The sequence below is a fragment of the Pleurodeles waltl genome, chromosome 10, assembly GCF_031143425.1.
Source record: "Pleurodeles waltl isolate 20211129_DDA chromosome 10, aPleWal1.hap1.20221129, whole genome shotgun sequence".
Classification (NCBI taxonomy): domain Eukaryota; kingdom Metazoa; phylum Chordata; class Amphibia; order Caudata; family Salamandridae; genus Pleurodeles; species Pleurodeles waltl.
Window position 1 is genome coordinate 822339128 of NC_090449.1, and position 17301 is coordinate 822356428.

General features: G+C 45.9%; 1 protein-coding gene across 2 annotated transcripts in view; it reads right to left on the reverse strand.

Annotated features, from left to right (window-relative positions):
* The window catches only part of ULK4 (unc-51 like kinase 4), a 1615551-nt gene that overhangs the window by 365556 nt on the left and 1232694 nt on the right, over positions 1-17301 (reverse strand). For both annotated transcript variants that reach the window (XM_069211486.1, XM_069211487.1), the window contains exon 34: positions 977-1075. In XM_069211486.1, the coding sequence (XP_069067587.1) occupies positions 977-1075 (99 nt within the window). The remainder of the gene's footprint in view (positions 1-976; positions 1076-17301) is intronic.

Here is a 17301-nt window from a genome sequence, read left to right on the forward strand (position 1 = left end):
CAAAAATAATTTATATTTCATGCCATTGTAACTTTGTGGAGGATCCATGAGGACTCAGTCCCAAATATCCTAGGTTATATATACGGGGCGGGTACGGGCTTTGTAGTGGAGTCCCATAGGGACCGCCAATGGGGTCAAATTAAAATTAATTATTGTAAGTATGTGGAATCGTGGCTCCGCCTAATATCCAGTGTGCTCCCCAGCCCCCTGTTGTGACGAAAAAATGAGAGCCATGGTGGTTACAGTATTGAGCATTTCCTGTAATATCCTCAAATCTGTTGCTCTTTGGCAGTAGGTATTCCTTGTTTTGCTTTAATGCTGCTCTACTAGCCATGTAAAGCTCCTCCCCTTGTTTTCGATTGAAATACTGATGATTTCCTCTATCTTTACTCCAAGATACCTCTTCGAAGATAGTAGCTTTGATCACCAGTTCCTCAGGCTGTCTGCCTAGGTTTGCCTTCAATGCGCGTGTCCTTTTGTGATTCTGTTCTAACATTAGTTGGTTTTGTTGCCTCTCACAGCTTCATCATGCCATTGCCTCTTTTTTGTGTTGTTCGGTCAGAGTTTATGAACTGATCCACGTGAGATGGGTGCCCTTAGGCAATGTTTCAGGCTTACCAGTGAATAACCAACATATTGTCTTTAGCTTCTCAACATTTAGAGTTTTGAGCAGGCTGACAGTCAAGACGTTGAAGCAGATATATCAACCACCCCACCCCAGTCCTACCAAAATGCTGATCCACACATCACTCTGGGGATTTCTATTTTACTTCTATTAGCAGGTACTTTATTATTGTAACTTCGAGTTCACCTGGATTAGAATTGGAGTTAGAACACTACCTGTGAAAGTAGTTTAGCAACAGCAAAGTAAATGTCTCTACAATAAAGCTCCCTATTTTGAACCAAATTGAAACTAAACCTACAATGTGCACCTTCAATTCTAACCACATTTTACAGACTTACATAAAGGTCTTACCAGTTGAACTAGGAGGCTAATTAGGTCCACCAGGGGCTTATTGATAAGCAAAAGGTCTTCTGCAGCTTGAGTGTCTCCACCTGTGCCAGATTTCTGTGCCTGAAAATTTAAAATAATAAGAAAAGCAGTGTTCAATGGCATTTAGCTTTTCAACACAAACCAGTTACTATAAATCATAAACAAATAAATATAGAGAAGGGGTTGCTGATTCGCAAAGTATTGTATTAAGGTTTTATGCAGCCCCAACGGGCGCTGCTGCGGCTTCAGAAGACAAACCAGAAGGGAGCAGAAGACAGATCAATTATACAAAAAATGGGCAAGATTTGCATAAGAGCATGCATTATGAATACATGGGGTTCTGAGACTAACGTCTTTGGAAGAGGACCATTTAAACGTCTTTCAGAAGGTTTGCAACGTCCTTGAGGTTAGCGAAGAGGGAATTCTGCAACACAGACTGATAACATGTCCAACCTTAAAACTTAGACTATTAGATTCTGGAGACTTGTGAAGCTTAGATTTAGAGAATATGATTGACATAAAAAGGATGTATTTATTTATAGATATATAAATGATTCTATTTTGGGCTCACGTTCCTGATAGGTTCTTGGCTGGTTCCAAGGACCACATGCACCAGAAATGCTGCCACACAGTATGAAAGAGGTACTTAAGATTACAGACAGCAGAATGGCTATGAAGAATGCCGAGAAATATTTGTGATGGCTAAGGTAAAACAACAACATTTCATTACACTTAAAATTCTGTTTTACAAACAGAATTCCACCTGAATGGGGTGACCGACTGAGGGAGACAAGGCAGTGTAGTAGCAGGGACAAAGTGTTGATTCATCATTGAGGTGAGTCCTTTATGATGGACATGAATAATATATTTAAAGTGCACTTGTGAGGGCACCTCTATAGAGTTTTGCTAGTAATCAAAAGGAGTTGAAGTTAGACCGGGCTGAGGGTGGTTTGGGTATAGAAAGGGAATTGATGATCCTGGAGCAGAACACTTATGTAGAATAGAAGAAATATTTATCTTGGTTAGTGGAGGTGAGGTGTCTTATACCAAATTCTAAAAAGTGCTCTAAAATTAACATACAGCTAGCTAACCTGCCGACAGTAAAATAACTGTGTGCATGTCTTGGCGTGTTAACCAGTACACAAGGCCAATTTGTAAGCTACTTCAGTAGCTTGTTCAGTAGTTGGATAACGGCAGAAGTAGCGCTGGATGTGATGAAGAGTGGCACCATCATGAAACAGTCACAATATAGTTGGATTTCCCGTGGCACAGGGAAATAGTGTGAGAGTGTGTTTGACGAAAAGGAGATTGAAATAGTCAGACTGATGAGGCAGAGTGTGCCTGACAAGAGGTGCAGCGTTTCAGCTCTGGAAGAATTAAGCATCAAAAAGCAAAGAACTGTTCAGTGAACGATGGATCTGAGGGCTATTGTTATCCTACATTGAAGATATTGTTGCAGAATGTAATGCAGAAATGGGTCTCTGTTCTGTGGGCAAAGAGATAAAAGAAAATGAGAAGATATCGCTAAAAACTGAGCTGAGATGTGTGCCCACTGGTTGAATGACTACCATATTTAATTTCTAAATGTTTGTTGGGAATACTTTATTTTTAACTCTCATAATGAACATGAGTATAAGGATACAGCCATTAAAAGTAAATGCATTCTACCTAAATAGGATTGTGACAAGCACGTACTAAAACATCTGCTCCATGACAGCAAAATCAATTTAGAGAGTTACACATTTCTACACAATTCTAATTTATTATCAACTCATTCTGTCATTTTACCATCTCTGTGGATGCAATCTCAGGCAATTTAATCCAGAGGCTCAAGTCACACTTGGTTGTGTAGAATCAAAACTATTTGCAACTGAATATTTCTATTGGCCCACAGCTATGTGGATAACGTGAATTAAACAGGAGTTTATGTTATGTTACTTCTTGTGTTTAGGGAATGAGAACACGTTTTGTGATTGTTAGTCTTCGACAGTATGTAATCAAAGAGCAGATCCAGATACCAGACCAAAAACTCGAAGTGGCTATTATTTGCCAAGTGGCCACTTGATCTTCTATGCATACCTTAGGGAAACATAGTTGACTTGAGTTTCAGACATGCAATGATGGATGCTTTGCCAGCCTTTAGTGTTGAGTTGGAATCATCATTATAAAGGTTTGAAGGTATGCAAACATGCCTTTTACTCCCTGCATGCCATATAAGGCATGGAAGTATTTTGGAAGTGACACCAGTGCGTCAATAGGAGCCTGACACGCCATGATGATGTCACATTTGAGTTGTATAAAGTTGCATTATTGCCGTTTGGGGCTACCTGGCGGCATTGGGGAGCTTTTGCTGGGGAAACGTTTGCAGATCCAGTGTGCAGGGTGACATATAACCATAAACACACTGATGTTCGTTCACTTTGTTTTGTATAGTGTACCTTCAAACGCATTTCTCAAGGCACTGAAGCAGCATTGCAGATGCTGTGTTACAATTTACAAATACATAAAAGGAAATCTAGGCTGATGCACAAGCTAAACTGAGCTTTGTGACATCAGAGTAGGAGTTTATGTTGCATGATTACATTTTCGCAGAGCTGCAATCTGTGAAGAGATCATCTAGTTCCAATTGGTATTTGGGGCAGCAGGGCAGAGGATCACCTTGCAAAAAGACGAATCAGAGATTAAAGTTATATGTGTAGGGAGGGGCTAAGGGGAAAGGAAAATGATTTAAGGGCTGTCCTGAAAATCATCAATGTAAGAGCATGGTAGATGTGTGAGAAGAGATGATTTCCGAAGCTTAGTGTAAAAGATGAAAAGTACCTGCCTTTTGTACATGGTGGAGGAAAGTGCCCCTTTTGGCATGGTTACACCCCACCCCCAGAACACAGGTGCTGGGGCCTGGTTAGCAGGATCCCAGCACACACTCAGTGAAGTTAGCATCAGATATCAGGCAAAAAGGCACTTTCTACCTGATATCTGATGCTAACTTGACTGAGTTTGTGCTGGGATCCTGCTAACCAGGCCTCAGCACCTGTTTTTTTCCCCTAAACTGTACCATTGCTTCCACACTTGGCACCCCTGGCACACAGCTGGGTCCCTTGTAAAAGGGCCAAGGGCACTGTGGTCAGGCAGTGTCCCTAAGGGCTGCAGCATGTATTGTGCCCCTCTAAGGAACCCCTCACCAAACATAAACACACTGCAATTGCAGCTTGTCAGTGCTGGTGGGGGGAAAAAGGTCACCCTTTCTGGGTGCCATGCCCACAAACCAATGCCTGTGGTATAGATAGGTCATCCCTCTAGCAGGCCTTGCAGCTCTAAGGCAGGGGTTATTATACCACAGGTGAGGACCTAGCTGCATGAGCAATATGCCCCTACAGTGTACAAATTAATTCTTAGACAATGTACGTGCAGTGTGGCCATATTGAATACATGGGCTGGGAGTTTGTCCTGAACTCCACAGCTCCGCAATGGCTTCACTGAAGACTAGGAAGTTTGGTATCAAACTTCTCAGCTCAATAAACCCACACTGGTGCCAGTGTTGGATTTAATGAAAATGCATACACAGAGCATCTTAGAGATGACCCTGTTTTTTACCCAATCCTCTAGTGTAGGGCTGACTGGTCAGTGCCAGCCTTTAACTAACAGACAAGTTTCCGATCCCACAGGATGAGAGTTTTATGCTCTTTGGGGTAAGGAACAAAGCCTGCTCTGGGTGGAGATGCTACGCACCTCCTACTGGAACTGCAACACCTCAAAGGCTCCTGCCTCCTGTTACACTGCCCTAAGACACTGAAGCTAGTGAAGATGCCTGCCCCCCCATGCCAGGCCCCAAATTTGGCAGCAGGTCCAGTGGGAAAATTAGTAAACACCAAGAGAAGTGTCCACCCCAGCTCGGACCACCCCTAGGGTGCTCAAAGCTGAGGTGAACCAATCCTGGCAGAATCCTCCATCTTACTTTGGAGAGTGTTAACCAATAGGTTTAGGAATGTGCCCCCCCACCAAAGGGAGTGGGCACAGGAAGCGTGTAGCCACCCTCAGGGACAGTAGACATTGGCTACTGCCCTCTGACCCCTGTAATGCCCCTAAATCTAGAATTTAGAGGCACCCTGAACCTTGCTCTTCAGATTCCTGCCAACCTGACAAGAAAAAGGACTGAAGAGCCGCACAAGCATAGAATACTCCAGACAACAATTGACTTAGCCCCATCCCTACCAGCCTATCTGCAGCTTCAAGAATTCTGCTACAAGACGACGACTCGTCCTGCAGGACCAGCAACCTCTACAAACCCCCAGAGGACTGCCTGCCTACCCAAGGACCAAGATCTCCAGAGGACAGCGGCCCTGTCCACCAAGAAACTTCCAAGAAGGTCTCCAAAACCACCTGGATCCGCAGAATCTGCCCACTCTGCACCTGATGCCCCCGGTCTGTGTCCAGGTGGCCCACCCGTCCAGAGAAGATACCCAGGCGATTCCGAACTCGAGGCCACCATGGGTTGACCTCTCCTGACCAACACGATGATGCCTGCAGCCTAAATCCAGAGGACCCCGCTGACCGTGACCGGCTATGGTGAAGATTTCCTGATGCCTAAAGGTACCCCTGCACACACAGCCCCCTGGCCTTGGGGAACTCAGCCTATGGTCCAGCAACATCCAGTGGGCCCTCTACTTACCTGTCCAGCAGTTGGTTTTCTTCAGTTGACTTCTTGGACAATACCTGCAGCAGCTTTGTGACCCCCGGGGTTCTTTCACTGGGTGCCCGATGCTGTGTTGGCACCCTGGCCCTCCTGGTGCTGATCTAAACCCCCCAAGTCTGTATCACAAAGTAGCGGGTACTTACCTACAAGCTGTTTCTTTCTGAGTGCCCCCTTTCTCTATAGGATTCCATAGGGTGCCCAACACCAACTTTGACCTCTGCACCCGGCCAGCCCCATGTTGCGTGTGGTGCACCCTTGTTGTTATCCTAAACTTTGCCATTTGGACACCTTAACCCCTAAAGACTGGGATTGTAAGTCAAGTACTTACCTGGAAATTGTGTTGTTACTTTTCCTCCCCTAGGACTGCTTTGTTTTTTATGAGAAATTGCAGTGTCCACTTTTGAAACTGAAAAGTACTACTTACCTGTAAACTGATTTATCTGTGGATTATAAAAAAAGTGCATTTTAGAAAGTGATACATTCTTGAATCTGTACTTACCTGCAACGAAGATTCTGTTGGTTCTAGAAATAAAGCAACAAAGTATATTTTTTGATGCATAAAACATTGGCCTGGAGTTAGTCATTGAGTGTGTGCCTCATTTATTGACTGTGTGTGTACAACAAATGCTTAGCACTACCCTCTGATAAGGCTAACTGCTCAACCACACTACCACAAAAGAGAGCATTAGTATTATCTACTTTAGTCCCTATAAAGCCTGTAAGGATCCACTGTACTCTGTGCACACTACACCTTATTTTGGTATGGTATACACAGAGCCAGCTTTCTACACATGGGCTTTGAGATGATCAGGAGGTTCTTGCTGGCTGATGAAGGTCGTAACTAGGATAGTGCCACTTGAACTTACTTGTTGTAGAGGGCAGTTCTCTGGCATTAAGCCCCCCATTAACAATGAACTGCAAATTGGGATAGGGCCTGTAACATGAGTTGCTGCGGCAGTTGAAATTATGAGTTTAGTGTGAACAATGCTGCTCACTGGTATCCCACCTGGACGTTACACCTGCTGCTAGAGGGCGAAGTTTCCATATTTAATATTGGGAACAACATACAGAAATTACCATGGTAAGCCTGATTTGCATCATATTATATTCAAAAGCTCACAGTGTTTGTTATGCACGCCTCTGGATTTATTAGGACCCCTGGTTATGTGATGAACAGTAATAATGAGGTTTTCTGTGGGACACGTAACAGAGGCGTTAACATTTATCATAAGAATTAGGCACATTAACTTTGCTTCATTTTTGCTTACCACATACTACTTCAGATCCCACCTTACCCTTCTACTGTGATTTGTTGTTACTCATTTGTTTTCAGTGGTTTCAATGTTCCAAAACCACTGGGTAAAGCTTCACTCACGTTTCACACACTCTCGCAAAGGAGTCAAAAGATGTAGCGCCAAATGACTTATTTCATTGAAGGAAATTACATAGAATTAATTCCTAAAGTCAATTATAACAAAGGGTGTGCCATGACATGTTCTTTGATCACAGGGGCAACAAGGGAACTAACATCTTCAAAATGAAAAAAATATTCAAATCATTCTAAAATGAAGAGTTAAACATACCTTCTCTTTATAGCTGGGAAAGGTACTGCTGGTCACTTTGAGTCTCTGGGATTGTTCAAGAACTAATTTTATGCATTGCTCAAAATAAACGCTGAAGCTTATGAATTAAACACATATCCAAAAGCAAGTCTCTTGTCTGAATTACATCTTCCAAAATGTCCTCTAATCAAGAGTAATAATACAGCAGTACAAGGGGAGAAAACAAGTGTTAGTCTTTACTTTTTTCTCTCTATCTTCCTGAAACAAACTGAATGGCACGCGTGTCAGGGCTAATGATCTTATATCCCAATTCCTCAGTTATCCAGGTCAGAGGACTTGAGATACAAGATCTATGCTGACTCCCTCTAGCTTCCACACCCCACCAATAATCCCTTACACTTGAACATTCAACAGGTCATCAAGACAACACTCCACTAAGTAAATGGTTTACTATGTTATTTGACATAATAAGCCACTTCTTTATTTTAGAACCTATGGAATGGTGTTTATGCTCGGTTAAGTGGGTTTTCATATCACATTAATCTCTACACTATACCACTCTGTAGCATAACATGAAATGATGGGGATCCCCACCAAAATGTGATAAGGGGCCACCCAAGTCTCCAATACGCACAATTATTCATAGGCTTTGGCCTGAATAGGGGCACCTTGAAGGATTGGGGGCCCTCTGAAGAGCTGCCCTCTTTCCGCATGGGCTGCGGGGCTTGTGTTACGCTCCTGATACCACTACAGCTGCAAGTGAGTTTAGTTTTCCTGAACTGAGGTTGTAAAGGCCAAGTAATCAATCCGAGCCTGTCCAGGTGAGTTTCATCATCATTTTTGCAAAATGGAAGATTCAGCACCTTCATTCAAGGTGTTAAAGGATTAAACTTTCCATTCCCCTTTAACGCATAAGCAAGTAACGGAACACACTTAGACAGCTTTTACGGCTACAATCATTCTGAGTGAGCTTGAATCATTTCCTCTAATGTAGACTATACCCATGAAAGGCCTTTAAATTACTGGGTTTTACAATGATTGAACATAACCATATTTTGTGAACTAGCTTGCTTCTGAGAGTATTTTTTTTATCCTCCAAAGAGCGTGTCTTAGACACAGTATTGGTGGTTGGGTTGAGGATGGGAGTCTTAAGCAGGGTTTGCACTACTAACAAATGAGGGTTTTTTGTACTTAAAGATCATGCAAAATAGCAGTAAATATGCTTTGGATAAAATGCTCTAGATCAGGCTCTTCTTTTAGGCCCTTTTTCTAGTTCTACAATTGCATGCCTTAGTGATTTTCCAGGTCTTTGCATTTATCAATGAAATAATGTGTTGACACTTTGACTGTGAGATTGTATTTAGCAATTACTGATGTACATTTAACCACCAACTACGACGAAGGAAAAATCTAACAACTAGAAATCGTTGGCAGTCCTTTCTATCCCAGGATTCTTCATTATAGTACACGACTTAAACTTAAATAGTTGTACAGAGGTACACTGACGAAATGCTAATCTTAGTGTAATTGTGTACTCACAGGTATTTGATTACATAAATGTTCTTGAGGTTAAATATAGAAAACTGTTACTTTTTATTACAAACTGAGAATAAAATGAAGGTTAGATCGTCCAGCGGTCATTCCTACGATATGTTACAGAGTTGCAGAAGTAGTTGACGTTGAGTTTACAAATGAATACCCAAAGGGTGTCTGTTGAAATTTGGATGAAGTATGTTTTTTTTGTTTCACCAAAACGAGCTGAGTGAGAGGGTGCCTTATTGCATCAATGGGGTTTGATGTCTGGTTTGCTCCTGGGAACCAGTTTTGCTGGTTGTCAGCTAGCCACAGAGATGACAGAGGTCATGCAGAACTCTTCTGAGAAAGTCTGTTGCTTCCCTTTGACATCTACAAAAGATGCTCGGTTGAAACTGTTCTGTTTGATTTCTATAGCAATTGAAAAACACATCTTTCTCTGTTAAGGTTTACAGAATCTTTGAAGCTCTCTGAACTTTAACCTCTAAAGTACAGAGTTGAATTCTTAGAGAACACCTATTTAAATAAAACTGAGGATCGGATAGTTTAGACATGATTTCAGGATTTAGGGGAGACCCTATGCCAAGAGGGAAATAAGTTACTTACCTGTAACTGTAGTTCTCCAATATTGGAATCTTTCATAGATTCACATGCTTGAATCATTCCCCGTTGTTAAGATGGGAGTCCCTGGTACCTTAAAAAAGTAGTGTCAACATAGACATAGACATAACCATAGAGGCCTTAGGCCTTTCAGTTTTGTACCATATCATAGTCATTATTTAAAAAAAGGACTAAACATAACAGTCAACCAATCAGGAGCCACCACCCTGTAGAACCTTCCTGATAGAAGCTCCAGTCCCTCAGAATTTCAAGCACTAGTGCTTAGAAGAAGAACTTTACTGAGGGAGAAAAAGGTGAGCTTCTCAGGGGAGGTGGGTGGGTTGCATGTGAATCTATGAAAGATTCCAGTACTGGAGAACTACAGTTACAGGTAAGTAACTTAGGCCCTCATTACGACTTCGGCGGTCTTGCAAGAAGATCGCCGAAGCCACGGGTGCCACAATACTGCCAGCGCTGGCGGTACTGTTGGCTCCCTATTTTGACATTGCCGCTGGGCCATTGGACGGAAATAGCGTTTCCGTCCAATGGCCCAGCGGAAAAGTCACATCAACATTGCAGCCGGCTCATAATAGAGCCAGGGGCAATGTTGATGTGCAGCGGGTGCAGTAGCACCCGTCGCACATTTCACTGCCCGAAGTTCGGGCAGTGAAATGCACGATGGGGTTGTGCCTGGGGGCCCCTGCACTGCTTATGCCAAGTGTATGGGCAGTGCAGGGGACCCCAGGGGCACCCGAGTCCCCCTTACCGCCAGCCTTTCCATGGCGGTGTTTACCGCCATGGACAGGCTGGCAGTTGGGGACTCTCAATCCCCAGGGCAGGGCTGCCCTGGGGATTATGACCGCCTGATGGTCAAGTGTGTACTTACCTGTTGGTTTGGAGGACCGTAGAGTAGCATGTACTGGGGGAGGACCCCCTCAACGAGCTTCTCCAACTCCTCTGCAGTGAAGGCAGGGGCCCTTTCTCCAGACGCATGAGTCATTGTCTCTTCCAGACCGAGGTCACAGCAGCACTTGCAGTGTAGGTCCCCTCCTGTCGAAGATCAGGTATTGAGTGATTAAACAGTTAGAAAATGGCAGTCACGTCCGCAGTGGTGTGTACCATCACCGCCGGCGTACATCGTCATTGGCTCCTGGGACCCATAGGGTCCAATGTTAACCAATGCAGCATTGCGCCGCGGTCTTCGCCCACCTACCGCGGCGGGGTACAACGCCAGCGTAGTTACCTCACATCCCATTGTCCCGCTTTAGAGGTCAGCCATTTCAGGGGCCCACATGGCCTAATTACCAACTGCATCACACATACCTAGGCCTACTCTCAACACACATACAGGCCCCATTTTGTGTATGATTGGTGTTCTGTGTAGACTGTGGGTACATACCTCTGAGTTGTTTGACTCTGTGCTCGCTGTTGTCCTTCATAGGCACCGTCTCTGCTGGGACCTGTGAGGAGATGGCGGAATCCTCCAGTGTACCGACCGCTGGTGGACCTGTCGACAATGAAGGAAAGACATTTGATCATCACCTACAGGTTTGACCGTGCCACAATCCAGGAACTGTGTAGCCAGTTGGAGCCAGACCTGATGTCAGCAATCCGCCATCCCACAGGAATCCCCCCTCAAGTGCATGTGCTATCAGTGCTACATTTCCTTGCAAGTGGGTCTTTTCAAACAACAGTGGCCACAGCATCAGGGATGTCCCAGCCTATGTTTTCCAACGTGTTGTCCAGAGTGTTGTCTGCCCTTCTGAAACACATGCGGAGCTACATCGTTTTCCCTCAGGTGGAGGATTTGCATACAGTGAAAGGGGACTTTTATGCCCATGGACATATCCCCAACATCATAGGTGCCATTTATGCGACCCATGTGGCTTTGGTCCCCCCCCAAAGGAGTGAACAGGTGTACAGAAACCGGAAGAGTTATAATTTCATGAATGTACAGATGGTATGTTTGGCAGACCAGTACATCTCCCATGTGAATGCCATGTTCCCTGGTTCAGTGCATGACGCCTACATCCTGCGGAATAGCAGCATCCCTTATGTGATGGGTCTACTACAGAGGCACCGGGTGTGGCTATTAGGGGACTCTGGTTACCCCAACCTGTCATGGCTACTGACCCCAGTGAGGAATCCCAGGGCAGAGGAACGCTACAATGAGGCCCATGGGCGGACCAGGAGGGTGATCGAACGCACGTTCGGCCTCCTGAAGGCGAGGTTCAGGTGCCTCCATGACAGGTGGATCCCTATTCTACTCACCAAAGAAGGTGTGTCAGATCATCGTGGCCTGCTGTATGCTTCATAATTTGGCTTTGCGACGACAGGTGCCTTTTTTGCAGGAGGATGGTCCAGATGGCGGTGTTGTGGCAGCTGTGGAGCCTGTGGACAATGATGAGGAGGAAGCAGAGGAAGAAGATATTGACAACAGGGACTCAGTCATCCAGCAATATTTCAAGTGAAACACAGGTGAGAATACATTCCTGCCTACTACGTGTACTTTTACACTTCTACCTCTATCCTGTCTGTCGATTTCACCCAGTGTATGGTCACTGAGTTGTCACTTTCCCTTACGGTTTCACAGGTGTGGGTCCCAACGTGTGTCATCTGCTTAGATTCCTCATGGACTAGAGCTGTGTGACATAAGTATGTTGACATTACTAATTCCTGGAAATGTTGTAACTGTAATTGCAAATACACTATTTCAAAATCATAGACAGACTCCAGATCTTGGTGCTTTAGGTGTTTTTATCTAAATGCAAAATATTGGAGGGGGAAGTTAAATGGTGAGGGGTGATGGCGGAGGAGTGTCCATGGCAGAGTCCAGTGTATTTGTCTCATAGGTGCATTGCCCATATGGGCATAGGAAGTGGAGCTGGGGCAGTTCCAATATGGACAGGGTGACAAAGTGGGACAGTAAGTTGACAATCAAGGTGGTCTCATTTCTTGGCGGGGGTCTTGGCATCGTGCTCTGTCTTGTTCCTGGATCTCAGGGACCGCTTGCGGGGTGGTTCTCCATCTGCAGGGGGTGGGGTGCTGGTGTTGTGGTCCTGTGGCGGTGCCTCCTGTCCACTAGCGCCGGCGGAGGTGGTGGGCAGTTCATCGTCCATGCTAGTGTCAGGGTCCCCTTGGAGTGCCACAGTGTCCCTCCTGGTGTTTAGTATTTCCTTCAGCACCCCTACGATGGTGCCCAGGGCGGAGCTGATGGTTCAGAGTTCCTCCCTGAACCCCAGATACTGTTCCTCCTGCATGCGCTGGGTCTCCTGAAACTTGGCCAGGACCGTTGAAATCGTTTCCTGGGAGTGGTGGTATGCTCCCATAATGGAGGAGAGGGCCTCGTGGAGAGTGGGTTCCCTTGCCCTGTCCGCCCCCTGTTGCACTGCAGCCCTCCCAGTTCCCCTGTGTTCCTGGGCCTCCGTCCCCTGGACCGTGTGCCCACTGCCACTGCCCCCAGGTCCCTGTTGTTGTTGGGGTGGTGGGTTATCCTGGGTTCCCTGTAGTGGTGGACACACTGCTGATTGACGTGTCCTGGGTACGGAGGTATAGGCCTGCTGGGTGGGTGCTGTGCTGGTGTTACCAGAGGGTGGAAGGTCTGTGGTGGCCTGTGCCTGTGCGAGGGGAACCGACTGTCCCGAGGCCCACGATGGTCCGGGCTGGTCATCTGGATCCAGTTGGACAGAGCTGCTGTCATCACTGTGGGCCTCTTCTGATGATGGGGTGGAGATGTCTGGACCCTCCTGTCTGGTGACGTTGGGTAGTGGTCCTGCAGGGGTGTAAAAGCTTAATTATTGCATCTGTGTGTGTCATGGTGGGCAATGGGTGGGTGACCGGTGTACCCCAGTGCTTGCATTCCTATGTGGGGACTTGTGTGATGATGGTTTGGGGGGTTGTATGGGTATGTGCAGTGGGCATGCTTTAGTGATGGGTGCCCATGCGTTGGGGTTGCATGCAGGGCTTGGTGTTGGGATGGGTGGTTTGTGATAGTGGGGTATATGTGAGTTGGTGGAGTGGTGAGGGTACGGGTAGGAGTGTGTGATGGCATGCAGGAAGGGTGGGGGATATATTAGTAAAGCTTTGACTTACCAGAGTCCATTCCTCCACCGACTCCTGCGAGGCCCTCAGGATGCAGAATTGCCAATACCTGCTCCTCCCATGTTGTTAGTTGTGGGGGAGGTGGTGGGGGTCCGTCGCCAGTCCGCTGAACCGCCAGGTGGTGTCTTGAAACCACGGAACGCACCTTCCCCTGTAGGTCGTTCCACCTCTTCCTGATGTCGTCCCGATTTCTTGGGTGTTGTCCCACTGCGTTTACCCTGTTGACTATTCTTCTCCAGAGCTCCATCCTCCTTGCAATTGAGGTGTGCTGCACCTGTGCTCCAAATAGCTGTGGCTCTACCCGGACGATTTCCTCCACCATGACCCTGAGCTCCTCCTCCGAGAACCTGGGGTGTCTTTGCCGTGCCATGGGGTGGTGTAGGTGATGTGTGGGGTGGTGTGTATGGTGATAAGTGTGGTGATATGTAGTGGTGTGTGGTGTTTTGTGCGTGGAAGTTGTGTGGCTGATGGTGTTGAGTGCCTGTGGCTGCTAGTTTGTGGATGGTGGTGTCTCTCTCTGGCCTTCTCTATGTAATAGTGGTTGTACGGGGTTTGTGGGTGATGTGGGTGTGTGTTTTATATTGTATTGGGTGTGTGGGAGTGGTGTGTGTATGTGTATCAGGTGTGTGTATTTGGAATTGTCCAATGTGGCGGTGTTTTGTATGTGTGTGTGTATTTTGAGCGCAGCAGTGTGTTCCGCCAATGGAATACCGCGGTTGAAAGACCGCCGCGTGGATTCGTGGGTCGTGATAGTGTGGGGGTATTTCTGTTGGCGTGACGGTGGAGGTTTTGTTTTCGCCAGTTTATCACTGACCTTTGGTGTGGCGGACTTGTGTGGGTGTCTGGATTTTGTCGGATTTCGAGATGTGGGTCATAATAGCTGTGGCGGAATTCTTCTGCACGGCTGTAAGTGGCTTTTACTGCCAATGTTGTAATGACCACCATAGTCTCCTCTGTTGAGGAGCTGTAATATATCTTGCAAAGTGACCATCCAGAAAGATTGTTTTTTAAGGTATTTGTTGAGGTTTCTTAAATCCAAGATTGAGCTCCAATACTTTGACTTCTTACGAATTAAGAAGAAACAGGAACAGAAACGTATCCTTGTCTGTGAATTCTTTTAATAGCCCTTTTCTTGATCATGTTCTTGACTTCCCATTTGAGAAGACACAGATGTTTTTGTACAGAAGGTTGAGGTGGCGTTGGAGGTGGTGTATGTATGAATTTCAGTGTGTGCCCGAACCGGACTAGATCTAGAACGCATTGATCTGTTTGTTATCTGCATTCATCTGTATAGATGGTGGGTTATTCTCCCTGCTGACTAGGCTGCAAGAGCGAGGGAAGCAGCCAGCGCCTGGAATAGGTCATTGTCAATGGTTGGTGTCCTTGTCCTGTCATCCAGATTTTCCTCTGGGAGCAGGTCTGACATAGGCCGCAGATGGTGGTGGTTGTTGTTGGTATTGGGTCTGAAATTGTTGGTTAGAAGAGAAAAATGTGGGATAACGGTATTGCTGGTATCCCCTTCTATAAGATGACTGTTCTCTTCCTCTGACTCCACGAAAGGGCAACTTTCTGTACTGCAATGTCCCCAATGATTTGGCCGTGTCTCTATCTGTTTTCATTGTTTGTAGAGCGTTGTCAAAGTGCTTTCCAAACAAAGCTTGCCTGTCATAGAATAGATCCAACATCTTGGTCTGAACCTCGGACCTGAATGAGGTAGATTTAAGTCAGCCTTGATGACAGCTGCCTGAATCCAGTAGCAGCAATGTCCATTACACAATCGATCACCTTTGAAGATATGCGTTCTCTGTCCATTAAGATTTTCTTAGCCTATCCTTTAATGCCGCCTGGAAGCTTGCCTACATACGGAGCAATATCACACCATTGCTGCCAACAATATCTGTCAAGTAGAGCCAGTAAATTTGAAGCTCTGAGCGCTGACATAGCTGAAAAACGTTTCCCTATGTTGTCGAGGTGTCTACCCTCCTGGTACGAGGGTGGTGATAGTGGTGCCAAAGGATTCCTGGATTTTTTTGCGCTGCCTGAGAGATGGGATCTGGTTTGGGATGATCCGTCAGGCAGGCTGGCGCATCTACCAGGGCCTTATATTTTATTATCGAGCATGGGCAACACTGCTGCAACTGAGGCTGGATTGTGTATCACTTTTAGACCCTCTTCCAAAATTTAATCAAGAATGAGCAGGGCCCTGACAGTTTTTCAGAAAGGTTCCTTGAAATCGTAAAGGAAATAGTCTTGTGGGGCTAGGAAGTCTGAATCGAAGGGCTGCTTGTTCCAAGATGTTGTGGAATCATCCTATATCCTCAGGAGGACAGTCAACTAGTGTTGGTGATGGAGATTAGGGTGTTGGTAATACGTAATCATTCCATTCATTACGGTAGTCCAGGAGCTCACCACCTTTTTTCTCTTCCTCAATTGATGAGGAGTCATCTATTTGCTTTACCTGTGGAGAATGTGGGAACTGTGGAGAGGAAGGCAACTTTTGTGTGGGTGCTGGAGTGGAAGGTTGAAGCAGTACTGAAACTGCTGGAGCGGGGCTGCGTTGAGCAGGACCTGAGGCTGGATAGCATCAGTTGTAGGTCTGTAATTAATGTTCATTGAATGCATACCATGTCTTTGTGGTACTGCTGGGGTTGTTGAAAGTGTACTTGTGGTGCACAGAAGTCTTGACCGTAGCCTTCCCGCTCATCAGAATATTCCTGACAGTTAACATTAAGTTCTGAAGGGCTACATGCAGCACCAAAATACTATCCTCTTCTGAGTCTTCATCCAGGAGGTGGGAAGACTGTAGTGAAGGCACTATACCCAGTGATGGATGGGCCGGTGTGATTATTCTTTAACTTTTGTGTTTTAGCATAGGATTGACAGTCGTTGTAGTAGCCTACAAGGTGATCAATGATGTAAGCTTAAGAAAAGAAGGTTTCAGTTTCTTCATCGACAATGGTGTTGTTGTCAATGGGGTAAGTACTGCCGATGGGCCGCTCTCTGTCGACAGAGGTGCCATCATCGGTGGTATTGTCGTCGACAGAGCTATTGTTGACGGCTGTTTTATCGTCGACAGGTGCGTCTTCATCAACGGGAGTACTACCGTCAACGGAAGCGTCATCAGGGAAGTAATCCTCACAGTTGATTAAATACGTGTATGGCTGGTCAACGATGATGTCGTTGACGATGAAGATGCCGCCATTGACACTACAATAGTGTTAGCTGCAGATGCAGTTGATGCTGCTGTAACGACCCCCGTGGTCAATGGAGCAGTCAGCGATGATTTTCAGATGACAGCGATCTGTGTTACAGTTAAGGTGGAGGTGTTGAAGGCTCAGAGGTCAACGTTTGAGGTCTTTTTGTTGAGCTTGAAGCAGTCTTCTCCTTCTTACATCTTGAAGGTAGGTCACTCTTGTGAGGGAGGCTTGGATGGGCTGTGGTGATAATGGGAAGTGTGAGAAGGCTTCTTTGATGCCTTCTTAGGTGGTTTATCAGAAGAATGAGCTGTTGACTCTTCTTTAGGTTTTTAAGAGGCATCTTCTGAGAGAATATAGATGCCGTATCAGTTGCAGGAAAGTACCCTCTTTTTGGCATGGTTACCCCTACTTTTTGCCTGCCGTTAGTGTGTTTTTGACTGTGTTCAATGGGATCCTGCTAACTAGGACCACTGAGACGGTGCTCTCTCCTTCTAAATTTGGTTGTTCCTGACTTTGTGCACCCCACAATTGGCATACTGGTACACTCATGTAAGTCCTTAGTACATATTACCTAGGTACCCAGGGCATTGGGGCACCAGGGGTTCCCCATGGGCTGTAGCA